This window comes from Mastomys coucha, unplaced genomic scaffold (assembly GCF_008632895.1).
Source record: "Mastomys coucha isolate ucsf_1 unplaced genomic scaffold, UCSF_Mcou_1 pScaffold14, whole genome shotgun sequence".
NCBI classification, from domain to species: domain Eukaryota; kingdom Metazoa; phylum Chordata; class Mammalia; order Rodentia; family Muridae; genus Mastomys; species Mastomys coucha.
Window position 1 is genome coordinate 111,502,655 of NW_022196896.1, and position 13,169 is coordinate 111,515,823.

At 48.7% G+C, this 13,169-nt stretch overlaps 1 protein-coding gene and 1 long non-coding RNA gene across 12 annotated transcripts in view; one reads left to right on the top strand and one right to left on the bottom strand.

Annotated features, from left to right (window-relative positions):
• The window catches only part of LOC116088685, a 20,485-nt gene extending 14,368 nt beyond the window's left edge, over positions 1–6,117 (bottom strand). For 6 of the 7 annotated variants that reach the window (XR_004117979.1, XR_004117977.1, XR_004117974.1 and 3 more), the window contains exons 1-2: positions 5,923–6,117; positions 5,413–5,528 (exon numbers count right to left, since the gene is read on the bottom strand). This is a non-coding gene — a long non-coding RNA (uncharacterized LOC116088685). The remainder of the gene's footprint in view (positions 1–5,412; positions 5,529–5,922) is intronic. The other variant, XR_004117980.1, reaches the window with a different exon arrangement.
• Positions 2,021–12,235, top strand: Spata3 (spermatogenesis associated 3). 5 transcript variants are annotated; one of them, XM_031368246.1, is made up of 4 exons: positions 6,160–6,572; positions 8,401–8,572; positions 10,466–10,609; positions 12,181–12,235. In XM_031368246.1, the coding sequence occupies exons 1-3, from the start codon at positions 6,284–6,286 to the stop codon at positions 10,569–10,571; spliced, it is 567 nt and encodes a 188-aa protein (XP_031224106.1). In that variant the 5' UTR covers positions 6,160–6,283; the 3' UTR covers positions 10,572–10,609; positions 12,181–12,235. The 5 variants fall into 5 exon arrangements, with proteins under 5 accessions (XP_031224108.1, XP_031224109.1, XP_031224106.1 ...); XM_031368247.1 differs by lacking the exon at positions 12,181–12,235 and adding an exon at positions 10,927–11,164; XM_031368245.1 differs by having other exon boundaries at positions 6,162–6,572; positions 8,398–8,572.
• The last annotated feature ends 934 nt before the right edge of the window (positions 12,236–13,169 follow it).

The following is a 13,169-nucleotide window of genomic DNA, read 5'->3' on the forward strand; positions in this document are numbered from 1 at the left end:
AAAAAAAAAAAAAAAAAAAAGTGAAGCCAAAGAGGCTTTGCCACCCAAAGACCCCTCCTCCTGCCAACGCCCTTGACCTTCGTCAGTATCGACCTCCAGAAACCTGTGTCATGTGGGATCAACCCCATTTCTGTCTCAAAGGAGCCACAGTACTTAGAAGGTGGCATTTTCAGCTAGTCCTGCCTGAATCCAAATCTCAAACCTACCACTTGCTGAGTGAATTGAGCCTATCTAACCTGCCTGAGCCTCCTGTCTCTGCTGCTGTCATTTTAAAAGGTGATGATCTCTGCAGCTGTGTCCTGCAAAGATGAGAAACCTTAGAACGCCTCACACGCAGGAAGATCCCCACATTACTAGGGCAATTTTTAGAGACAGAAGAGCTTGTTAAATGATTATTTTGTTCACTCCTCCCAGGTGAGAAAAACCACCCAGGATGGAACTGGTGTCTCACCAGCCAGAAGGAGGCCATTTCCCAGCCTGGGGTGCCCAGGGAAAATGAATGGAAACGATTTGTCCACTTTCCAAGATCTGAGCCAAAAAGACTGCCTTCCTCTCCATTCTCTCTCATCTTCCTGCAAACCAGAAGCTAGGGAGCCCTGGACCAGCAAGCCCTGAAAGCAGGGAAGAAGCCTCCGTGTTGAGGGCAGGGAAGGGTCCCCAGTCAGTGACAGAGGAAGTAAACAAAGGACCACAATCTCCAAGCCACGTGTCTTTGGATCTCTCCACGACATCAACTTAAACGAAATCAAGGAGTTTCAAGATTCCAACCGTTAAGCCCAATATCCATTATTCAACACCAGCTGACACGTGCCTTTAATGTCGCTTCTTGCCAAAGTCTCCCTCTCCCCTTAAAGGCTAAGTGGGACCTGAGAACCCTATGGACCAGTTGACTCTCTTCTAGTGATCTGTCCACTTCACAAAGGTCTCACAGGGTCTGGTAGGCCTGTCACCCCTCTGCTTCTCTGTCACACTGTGTTTCAGTGTGCCTTGAGCTGATGGACAGAGCGCCCATGACCAGCCTTGTTTAGTTCCTGCACAAGAACCTCCTCTGACAGCTCCGATTAAGGTTGACCTGATGAACAGCTGTGGAGGGGACAGAGCAGTTCACATCTGGAGCATCTCAGACCTCTGCTCATTTCCCTTTTCCCAAGTTAGGACATTTTCATATAAGTGGGACTTGAAAGCAAAGGTCAAGACCTAAGCAAGGCTTCCTGCTTGCCGCCCGTGGTCAGCTCTGTCTCCCCTCTCCCTCAGGACCGGATGGAGGTAGCTGAGTCTCTGGACAGAGGCTGAAAACAGGATGGAACAGGCATCATCACTGTCCAGTCTGGGTCTGCCAAGACAGGCCACTCTGGCTTTGCCTGGACTTCCCTTGGCTTTGAGCTTTTTAGTGGGAGTTCAGCTCAGGGTTTTCTGGCTAACAGCTTGCCTTCATGTTTGTTATTTTTATATTAAAAAATAACTTAGACATTTTCAAGACTCTTCTTGTTTACTTGTTTTGGGTTTGTTTTGGGTTTGTTTTGAGTCAGGGTTTCTCTGTGTAGCCCTGGCTGTTCTGGAACTCACTCTGTAGACCAGGCTGGCCCCAAACTGACAGAGACCTGCCTGCCTCTGCCTTCTGAGTGTTGGGATCAAAGGTGTGCACCACCACCATCCAGGCTACAAAACTCTTATAAAAAGAAAATTAGCAAAAAGGAGCAAATTATCCAGCTGTCAGAATCCCAATGTCTGGTCGTGTCGTGTCCAGACCACATCTGGTCCACTGTTTTTAAAATGTCTTTTTTTTTTTTCTTCGAGGTTTTCCGTTTTAATGTTTAATGTATGTTCTGGAAAGATGTGCCTTGAGAGATGGGGGGCAGAGGGGAGGGAGAGGGAGAGTATGTCATTCCAGCATCCAACATCAATTTCCTGCGTTGGAAGATTCCCGGGCAAGAGTTGGGTAGAGGCCCTTGGCTGCTTGAGGCAGGAGGCTCAAAGCCAAGGGGTATTGTGACATGCTCCCGGGAAAGGCAGTCTTTCCTTTGGCTAACGAGGTCCCAGGCCATTGGGACAAGGAAGCCGGACCAACATGGAACAGAGGCCTGGGGAGCAGCCTTCAAGAGCCCCAAAGAAGGAAAAGATCAAGGAACAGTCGGAGACCCCAGGTCAGTCCATTTCAGGCCGCGGTCAGGTGCTGTTAATAAGAGAGTTCTTCAATGAGGAAGAAAGCTACACGACCCTGCCCGGCACCCAAGCAACAGACCGCCAAAGTAGTTGCAGCAAGGTCAGGAAGCCACTCAAGCGCACCGGCGACAGCTTGGCGGACAACCCAGACGCCCCAGTCGCTAAGAGGCGAGCAAAGATGCCGAAGCTCTCGCGTCTCAAGAAAGAGGACTCGCTCGATTGCGAGGAGCCTTGGGCTCCACGAAGGAACCCCGGCTCTAATGCGGCTGAGATCAACGAGCCACGCTCGGAACCCGGCAAGCAGCTGCTCCTGGTGCTGTGCCACCCGTCGGCGCTGAACACACAGCTGCCGCGACTGCAGCTGCTCCTGCAGCAGGTACGGCTCCAGGAGCGTCGCTCTCCAGCCGCGCTCGTCGGGATCCTGGTGCAGCCACGGCCGGATGAGGAGGCCGAGTCGCGCCGCCGTCTGGGGGACCTGCTTTACAGCATCTTCTCTTCAGACAACCCAGGGGTCGAGGTGCACACAGCAGTGTTCTGTCCCAGCCGCCCCCAGGGTGTCCTGGACGTCCAGCGCGCTGACAACCAAGCGCACGTGGTCCACCTAGTGGATCGCCAGACCCAAACGGATGGTGAGGGGCCCGAGGGTGGAGACTGGGACTGGTGTTATCCCTGACCTCACAGCGCCTGCGCTGGCGCCTCCAGACGTTTGGGGGTGCGATCTGAATGGTGATGAACCAACGTCCTTCCCCCAAGATATATGGGCTGGGACAATCTGAAAGTGTTCGAATTAACCCAGAGGGTCACTTCTCCCCACCCATCTGTCCTGCCCACAGTGTAGGAGAGAAATCAGACTTTTATAACGTCTTGATGGATGTTGTAGGACCTGTAATAGCCCACCCTCCTCCTCCAAATGCCCCAACAGCAGGTTCCATATATATATTATATATATATTATATATAATATATATATATTATGTAGCTGTCTTTAGACACGCTAGAAGAGGCCATCAGATCTCATTACAGATGGTTGTGAGCCACCATGCGGTTGCTGGGAATTGAACTCAGGACCTTCGGAAGAGTAAGTGCTCTTACCCTCCGAGCCATCTCACCAGGTTCCTTGTGGGCTATCTAGTCTGTTCCGCCTCCAGGGGATAAAAATGACAATCAAAGCAGCCTCCTGTGAGCCAGCCAGTCCTCACTCAGCCTTCACAGCAGCTCTCTGAGGTTGGGACTTCAAGAGAGTCAACTAGCTTTTACCACTGCGGGTTTTTGTTTGTTTTTGTTTTGTGTTTTGTTTTGTTTACTCAACGCCCCTAGTAAACGGGTGGCCCTGGAGGGTTAATGCTTAGCCTAGAGTCATTGAACAGTAGGCTCTTAAAACGGGCGGCACTTTGTTCCCAGAAGCCCCTTCCTGGGACAGCCTAGAAACCAGAAAAGTGTTCTGAGCACAGGCGCCTCCATACCCCATTACAGAGGCTCTGCCTCCTTTCAGCGAGGGGCCATAGCAAGCTCTGTCTCACACATGCAAGGATAAAGAGCTGCTTGATGCCAGACTCAGCGCGTAGAGGCTAGCTTCCGGATGGATGGTGGCCCACTCACTCTAGTGTGCAAAACACACTGAAAGGCCAGAACCTTAGGGACTGTTGATAGGTCCCGGTATTATCACACTCCAAGCCTTGTCCTTGCTACCTAACCTCCAACCTTTTAAACTTACTACCACATGGCATGGCTCCTGGTGAGAAAAGTTGGCAACTCTGCCTAGGGTCTTCTGCAGTGCACCATTCTGGTCCTTTCACTCTATCGATTCCAGAACCTGCTGGCTCTCCTTGCCCAGATCTAGGATGTGGGGAACGAAAGCTAAGAGAAATCTAGAAGTAAACCTAAGTTAAGTGCACTATGACCGTGATGTAGAGGAGCCAGGCTCTTGGCAGGGAACTCTCATGAGGACTTCTCCCTGCTTCTGAACCATGTATTTTTTCCTTAATGGTACAAACACTCCTCAACCAGAATATTCTGCCCTCTGTTTTCCAGGAGCACAAGCCTGTGTATCCCTTACCCTGTTGCATCTCTCTCTCCCTCTCCCTCTCCCTCTCCCTCTCCCTCTCTCTCTCTCTCTCTCTCTCTCTCTCTCTCTCTTGATTTTGGGGTTTTTTTGTTTGTTTTTTGTTTTGTTTTTCGAGACAGGGTTTCTCTATATAGCCCTAGTTGTCTTGGAACTCAAATCTGTAGACCAGGCTGGCCTCAAACTCAGAAATCAGCCTGCCTCTGCCTCCCAAGTGCTGGGATTAAAGGCATGTGCCACCACTGCCCGGCCTGTTGCATCTCTTTAAGGTGAAATTGAATAGCTATTTCATGGCTATTAGGAAATTCTACCCAAATATGTCCCTGCCCCATCAGACTTGTTTAAACCAGTTGTTTTCAACCAGGAACAATGTTAACACCTTCTCCAAGCTCTACGCATATTTAGCCACATCTGGAGCTGTTTTTTTAGTTATGCTGATGGGGTGCTGGCCAGTCAAGGCCAGAGAGGCTGCAGAGCTTCCTGTCATACACAGAACAGCCTCCCCGAGAAGATATTACCCAGCCCATAGTGTCAATCAGGGCTGAGATGGAGAAACTGGTTTCAATCAGGCTAAGCGCCTCCTCAGTCAAAGTCTAGCAGTCACTGAAAAGGTCCCAGCCTGATTCTGAATGTCATCCCCTCAAATGGTCCATAGCTCTTGACTTCAGAAAACTGCCAGCTTCTTGAAGATTCACCTGCCCACTGAACTATCTTACTCCAAACCAACCAGACACAGCCTAGTCCACGCTACTGATCTGAGCTGTGCTCCCAGTCTATACCTCTCTCCAGTCTTCTCATGCGAGAACTTAAACTTTCTTTCCAATCCTTTAATTTCAAAGCCTGTATAATCTAATTCCCCATTGCCTACTGGGGTCATAAAGAAAAAGAACCGCTAATTGGAACTTAATCTTGAGTGTGCCACCAATCAACTAGGGGTGGGGATTTAGTCTGGGAGGTGCTTACATAATTGAACTTCTCTGAACAGCAATATCCTTTTTGGAATAACAACAACAACAATAATAATAATAATATAAAAATCAGCAAAGTCTTTGCTGGCTCTAGAAGTCTGAAAATAGATTCTCTCCCTTCACTGTTAACATCTGGTCTAGCCTTTGTGTGTGGCTAGTCTAGGACCTTTCTGGCTTGCTAGCTCTCCCTCCACCCTCCCCCAGCTTCAGGAGTACTTACCCTCGCAGCTCACCTAGTTCATGGAGGAAGTTCTGTCTCTTGCTGGGAACACACTTTTCTATTGTGATGTGTGACAGTTAGGCTATCTTTTCAAAAACACTTTTCATTCTTCCACCCTAAAATGAAAGTCAAATTGTTAAGAGATTCATAGTGTGTTTGACCTAACCAGTGTTTGGGGAAGCAATAAGTCTGTTTCACCAATGTAATGAGTTTGAGAAATGTTTTGTTTTCTGAGAACTGGCTTAAGGTAGAATTCTTGGCCAAATTCAAGGGTTCTTATAAAAGTTCAGACATACATGCACTCATATAAGCAGGCACCCGTGTTCATACATATTCAGAGATGACAGTAGGCAGTGGGCTGTGGGAGGTAAAATCTTCATGCTAGTTCCTTAAAAGCTTACTAAATATATGGTAACCATAATGTTTGTGTTTGGGGGTAGACGTAAAAACAGCAACGGAGCTGAGAATCCTATTCAGAATATCTTCGAATAAAAGGTTGCTCTCACGGACCCAGGAACACGCAGCTGAAAGGTGCCTGAAACGGGGACGCTCTGGTCACAGAATCATGGATCCAGTAGTCACAGGCCCAAGAGACTGTCTCAATCAGACCATGGAGGGACAAGGCAGCTGCTGCCCCCTGCCGGTTCAAGCAGGAAGCCCTGGAAGAGGAAAGGGGTGCCAGAGCCCTAGCCCCAGGGGCCAGCCTGGCTTTTGTGACCTCACAGGCGGTATGGGGTGACTCTTGTCTGTGGGACCTTGCTGTCGTCAAAGATCAGAGACATACCCACAGGGGAGACTACCTCCCAAGGGAGGGAGCCAGGAAATTCACAGCTCCATGTAGCCCCACGGGTGTTATTCTAGAAGGATCACCATGAAGAAGGTCAAAAAGAAAAAGTGTGATTCCAGGCGCCGCAGGAATTCCATTTCACCGCAGACTAGCTCCTCTCCTCCCAGCTCAGAAACCCCGCCGTCATGTCCAGAGGCCGCCTTGCCACCACCGCAGCCGCAGCCTTGCCAGGTTCCCATCCCACCACACCAAGTTAACCCTGAGCCTAAATCGCAGCCTACACCACAGCTTCTCCCGCCTCCAGAAAAACGTGTCTCATCTCCGTGCCTGGTACACACGGAGCCTAAACCAACTTCTCCATGCAGGAAAGCAGGTGGGCAGACTTCCTGGTGTAAAGCAGTTCTAGCTTTCTCGCTGATAGAGTCCCAGAGCCACCAAGAGGCGAGTTTTTTTCGAGTGGTAGTGTATAGTCTGCATGCTGCCTGGGGTCAAGTTTTTGAGCTGCGGAGGGAATGATTTTTACCAGAAAATAAAATCCCTAGGCTTTGTCATGCTATAGCATCTCAGGTCTCGCTGGAAACAGCCATGGATACATACTAACATTTATGGCTCCGTGGGGGAGACCCTCTCCTTAGGAGTCAGTTAGCAACCATTCAGAAATTAAAAGCAGATACGGTCTAAAAGAAGAGAGGCAGTGATGTGCCTTCTGGCTACTTTTTCTCTGGCTGTTCTCACGAGAGGCCTGACCACGCCAAAGAACTGGGTGATTGGGTGGATGGCTGTGTGACAGCTTTTGAGAGAACTGGGAGTTTCTGTTTGTCAGATGGAAGGTAGGAGGAGAGTTTTGGTTTGGTTTGTTTTGTTTTTTCCATGTTACCCCAAGAGGTCCGACCTTGGACCGCCGACAGGATGGCTAGGACTCCTGACTAACTCCTAACTTCAGATAAGCCACAAATAATGTTATAATTCTTAGTATCCGTTCCAAATAGGCATCCTGTATTTCTGTTTGCTAAACTGTCATCCCTTCCCACAGAAGATAATAGAAAAGGATCTGCTCAATGTGTAAAACAAACAAAAAATGAATATATATATACATATATATATTATAGCCATCATTTTAATTTAATTTAGCTCTATCTAAAATTAAATGGCTGTCTGTCAAAAAGTGGTCTCCATCTCCTTGGATAGCCAATGAGAGACAAAACTTTGGACAGTATCAAGGGGACTCGGGTGGAGTGGGGAAGTGGGATGCTTCAGACTGCTGAGGAAAATGAAGATAGCCAAGTGAGCACTAACCACTCTTTCCATTCCCCGTGCTCCATTCAGCCGTTTACGCTAATCCGATCTGACAATACTGCAGGGAGGACCAGCCCTTGGTGTGATTGAAAGGGGAACTTAAGTCTATTCTGATTCCAGATTCCCCACCCTTGACCACAGCTGACCTTCCAGTGCCAAAAGGCCAGCTAGTCTTCTCAAGGAGGAGGAGGAGGAGAAGATCTTTCTCTGACCTTTCCTTGAACCATGACCAAGTTGCTCTATGTCCTTGAGCAAGCCATGCACCCTGGGCCACAGCGATCCTAAGACAGTCTGAGCAGAAAAAAAAACAAAAAACAAAAAACAAACAAACAAAAAAACAACATGAGCCACAAGAGAATGAGAGCTCTAAATCCAAGGAACCGCCAGGACAATGGGTCCTCTGTGACTAAGGGCCAACCCATCCCTGACCTATGGTGTCTGTGTGCAATGTGAGCTTCAGCCACGACGAACGTTTCTGGATGGTAGCCTCAGAGCTGGTGTCAGTATCCAACCGTTAAAACCTTCCCATGCTCGCTTAGAAAACGATAGGGTATTGAAGAAGCAAAGCAAAGGATGTCCCAAAGCAAGTCACTGTGACCCAGTTAATCTGAGAAATTACTGAAAGGGTGACTTATTCATATTGGCTCACGGTTTTAAGAATATTCATGTGTCATGGCGAGGAGCAGTTCCCAATGATGCATCAGGGAGTGGAGAAAGGGATTATGTGAAGGGCCCAAGATATAACCTGAAAAGATGTACCGCTGATGCCCTACGGCACCTGCTAGGATCCGCCTCTTGGCATTTACCAACTCCCGATAATATGACTACTAGAACTGTCCTGGAGACTGTGTCCTACTCCCAAGAACCCAGTGCAGTCCTCATCTCTCTCCTTCTCTGTCCAGCAGCGCCTCTGACCTATGTGACCCCAGTCTCCTGCTCCTGTGTGGCCTGCCCTGGCAGCTCCGCTTGCTGGCGTCGTCTGGGGCTTTGTCATAGCCGAATCTTTGATGTCCTTCTGCCTCGGGACTGGTCAACCATGCCAGGGAGAGGATTCCCAAACCTCCTCACCTTCTACAGGTTCCCGAATGGGTGGGGACACTAAATAAAGCCTTGGGTGTAGAGTTCCCAGGCCAGGCTCTGTCAGCAGATCCTGTTGGCAACTGTGTGGAACCTCCTCCAAGCCTTGCAGACCTTTTCAAAGCAAAGCCTTCCCTTCTAAATAACAATGTCTCGTGATTGTTGTTCATTTTCTTCTTCCCCTCCACACCCCCCACAGAAACCGCCATCCCTGAGAGTACCTTCCCACCTAGCCCATTGTAAACTCAGGAGCTGTGTGATTATACATTGGTTGGCCATTCACTTTTCTTTTTTTGACCCATACCATACACAGGGAGCATCTACTTATTAAACGGCATGCTAATTATCCCTGGAACTCGTTGATAAACCTGCTCATAACTCATAGGTCTTTTCTGCCAATAATAGCAAAACCTGCCCCACTCGGAGTATACCATGCTGTCATCGGGAGTCCTCACAGGGGCCGTGTTTTCCAGACTGGTCTATTAGTGGCAGCCCCTTCCTTCATCATGACATCACCCAGGCTCTGTCCTACTGTTCCTCTTCCACAATGCCTCCAGAGAACTGTCATATGTCACCTGCCCACTGGCACCCATGAGAAGGCCCCTGTTCATGTTTAGAACAGACTGAAAACGTCCTCACTTTTGCAGAACTTGCTGGGACATGTGTTGGGGCTAGGAGAGGGGCCTCTACCCAAATGAGCCACCCTGCTTATATTCAAGACTTCACAAAAACACCTGGAAGGGGCCCTTCCACTTGGGGATCTCATATTGCCACATCAGAAGCACAGCCTACCGTCCCATCCTCCTCTCTTACCCTTACCAGCTCCCTCTCTTGAATAGTAATAATATAATAATAATACCACACCGATGCAGGGCTGATTTGGGGAAGAGAGCACACCTAGAGTCAGAGAGATACCATCTACTGAGTCCCAGCCAGGAAGAGTCCGACACGAGTGTGTCTGTCCATTCATCCGCTGCCAGATGGTGCCGTGTGTTCCCCCTAAGTGAAAAATCAAATCCTACTCTGGGTGGATGCTAGGTGCTATGAGGGACACCTAAACAAGATCTTCACCTTCCAGTGTGTTCAGCCTGTGAAGCCTTTAGAAGCCTGTGCACCAAGCAGGTAGTGTGTGGGACAGGAGGGCTTCTGGGAGTTTCAGAGTAAGACAGTAGCACCATATCAGGGTCCACTGCGTCGTGTGTCCCCTGTGTGTGAGCCAACACCAAAAGTATCCTTGGATCCCTCTCTGGCTTAGAATAGAAAGGAGGGGGTGTTCTAGGCTGTAGCAAAAGCCAAACCACGGTTCAGAATTAGGAATGCAACAGAAAGAAGCATAGAACCCCATGGCCAGGGCAAGATGCATGTTTTTAAATTTATTTTCCCATGTGAGCCCCTGCTCCTGCAGTCTTTACCTTCTCAGAGGACTTATAACAGGCATCCGTGGAGACAGGAATCCTGCCTTTAGTTGGTTTTTTAATCAGACCAGATACCACATTTTCTGAACGGCTTCCTGGCTTCACTCGTTTGCTGTCCCAGTCTTTGTAGAGAGGTTAACTAATATTCTATTTCCTGATATCTGAAAATCTCTAAAATGTCTCTGAGGGTTGTTGTGAAGCTTAAAGAGGACATTGGGTGGGAGTGACTGGTACAAGGCCTGGCACATCATGGTCTGGACCACCCTCATACCCTGTTGCCCCTCTGGGCATCAGTCACAGGCTAGTGACCCTTGTGCTCCAGGGGTCTTGTAGGATGTTTTGTGGAGAGAGGTGAGAGCAATGTGTCCCTTTAGGAGAACGATCAGGAGGGAACTCTAAGTTCCACTCTCTCCTTCCAGTACACGGACACTGAAGCCTTTCTCCCCAACCCCCACCCCCTTTCTGCTTTGCTTTGTAGAAAACCTTCAAGGAAATACTGCACTCCCCGTAACCCTCGTCCTTCAAGCTCTCGGAACTGTTGCTGTGGCTCTGGGAGCCCTGGGAGCTGCCTACTTCATGGCTGAATCCTTGTGAATTAGACCCCAGGCCCACGGTCCGGCAGGTAGGAGGATCACCTTGTCTTTTTTCTCTAGCTAGAAAAGATTGTCTCACAGTGGACTAGGCCTTTAGGCCTTCAGCTTGTCAGGGAAGCTCATGATCATTCACTCATTCAGCCTCAAGATGGGCTGTCAGGACTCTTTTGGGCCTCTCTGGAGACCTTTGATTAGGACCATCAGGACAAAGGCCCTTCATCGAGCCCTGTCCCCTGACCTGCTATGGCTTCCCTAGTCCTAGATGGGAAGATGTAGGGGAAGGAAGGGGTAGAGATTAGTCCCCATCTCAAACAAGCCCCCCCCCCACTATTTCCACTCATACCAGCGTTTTCCTGCCTGTATGCTACGCATACTTTTTTGGAATGTGTGTGATCTCTCCCACTGCTCATTTATATTACATCATCTCTGAATATGAAGATGTTTTCAGTCACCACTCCTGTCTCATCTGAATCCAAACAAGGACGGGGTGGGTGCACCAGATACCTTGGAGGGAGTACTCTCAGGAGAAAGCAGGGCTAAGTGGGAGGCAAGAGCAAGAGGGAAAGGAGCAAGGGAAGGCTTCAGCTGTACCCCAATGGTAGCAGGCCTTCCTTTTATAGGAGCCTAATGAGAACATTGTATTATGTGTGGTCTGGTATATTCAGTATGTTCAGAGGCCTGCTTTTTCTGATCCGGTATAGCATCCAAACCAGAATAGGATCCTGTTGGCCAGGAAGAAGTGAGGTGGAGGTCAGGTGGTGTGGGACAGCCCAAAGTTCCCACCGCCATGGGCAAAATGTTCCTAGAAGGTTCTATGGTAGTATAGATTCCTAGATAGACCTGTGGGTGTAAAGCCCAAAGAAGTGCCGCTCTAAAACATATACGATAGAGAAGGGCTTTGTGGGTACAGTGAGCTTTGAGGCTCCTATGAAAGGAAAAAGGAAGCTAGGTATCTTTCTCTGTCCAAAATGAACCTCCATCAGAAAAGCAAAGCTGCCTCATCTTAGAGAACGACGCTTCCAGAATTTTCTTTCCCAAATCTTGGAGAGCCAGCCTCTCCCATAGCATTTTCCCTCCGATGATAATGAAGTGACGAAAGCAAAAGATTCCTTTGGGACACTGAATATGGTCAAACTCCACACCATAGCCAACTTCTGGGGGAGGGAGGTTCCATCTCATCTGCTCGGGTCTCCAGGGAATGGAGAGTTAACACAGAGGCTGCTGGCCTTGGCTGAGCCCAGGAGACTCCAGGACTTCAAATAGTGCAATAGCCTTGCGGGGAAGCAGTGCGGCTGACTGTGAAAGAAAAACAAGAAGAAAGGATGAGATCAGTGAAGAAGGAAGAGGAGCAGGAGGAGAAAGAAAATGAAGGAGAGAGAAAGAAAGGAAGGAAGAAAGGAAGGAAGGAAAGAAGGAAGGAAGGGAAGGAAGAAGCCAAATAGAAGGAATTTGAATTCTAAAATAATTTACCTTTTTGCACAAAGTGTTTAGCTATAGAGCCCTCACAGGTAAGACCATAGAGTGGAAAGCTGCTGAGCTAGGTCACAAGGAATTGATTCTTAAGCTAATGACTCTTGCCATTATTTATTTTTCCCTACAGGTCCAGTTTCCATCAAAGGATCTTACTTGTCTCCAAAATAGACAGAGAGAAACTATCGTGTCTCTTTTCTTCATTGTATTTTTCTTTTTTGAGACAAGGATTTGTTATGTAGCCCAGGCTAACCTTAAACTCACAATCCTCCTACCAAGCCTTCAGAATGCTAGGGTTTTAGAGGTGTGTGCCACCACACCCAGCTAGAAATCTGTCTTCAGTGTGTTTTACTCAGAAACATAAAGGTTGGATCCGGCGAAGAGTCGGGAAGGTAAGTGACTTGAGGTTCTGAGACCCCCCCTAAGTCCCTACCATTTCTAGCCTTGGCTTCTTAACCAGGTGGGGCCACAGCTGGCCCACATTCAACGACACAATGTATTTTCACTTTTCAAACAAGAATTGCAAGGCTCAATTCATTGCCTAATTCAACTTGACAGCCACACCTCAGGTCAGTTAGTAGGAGCGGGAGGAATAAGCTAACATGAAGCCTGTGTTCTGAGAGGCAAGGGCTCTGGACCCAACAGGGGTATCTCTAGGAAATGGCTCCTCTTGGCATCATTTGTAATGGAGTTCTGACCTGCTTGCACCCTCTGGCTATTTCTGGCCAGTCCTGGGTGGACTTTTTTTCTTCTAACCCTTAAATAGCCAGGTAGAATCTTAGTTTACAGTTATCCCAGCAAATACTCCTGGAAGAGGGGGGTAATGGTAAGGAAGGGAGATGGACAGTACTGGGTACAGTGGCCTGGAGACCCACTGAAGCCTGGACCCTGCTGCTGCCACCCTGGAAAATGCTACAATACACCATCAGAGTAATCCCACCCAAGAGAAAATTAAACACTGTGCAGCCACTCCTGTCTGCTGTCGATAGAGGCCTAGTAGGCGGAGGTGGCCGTATGTCTGTCCTCCTCTGGAAAGAAAACCTGTAGGCAGAGAAGAGCGGATGCCAAAAGAGGCTATCCCCAAGGAGTATGGGGCAGGTATGGACCTGCTGTTTCTTT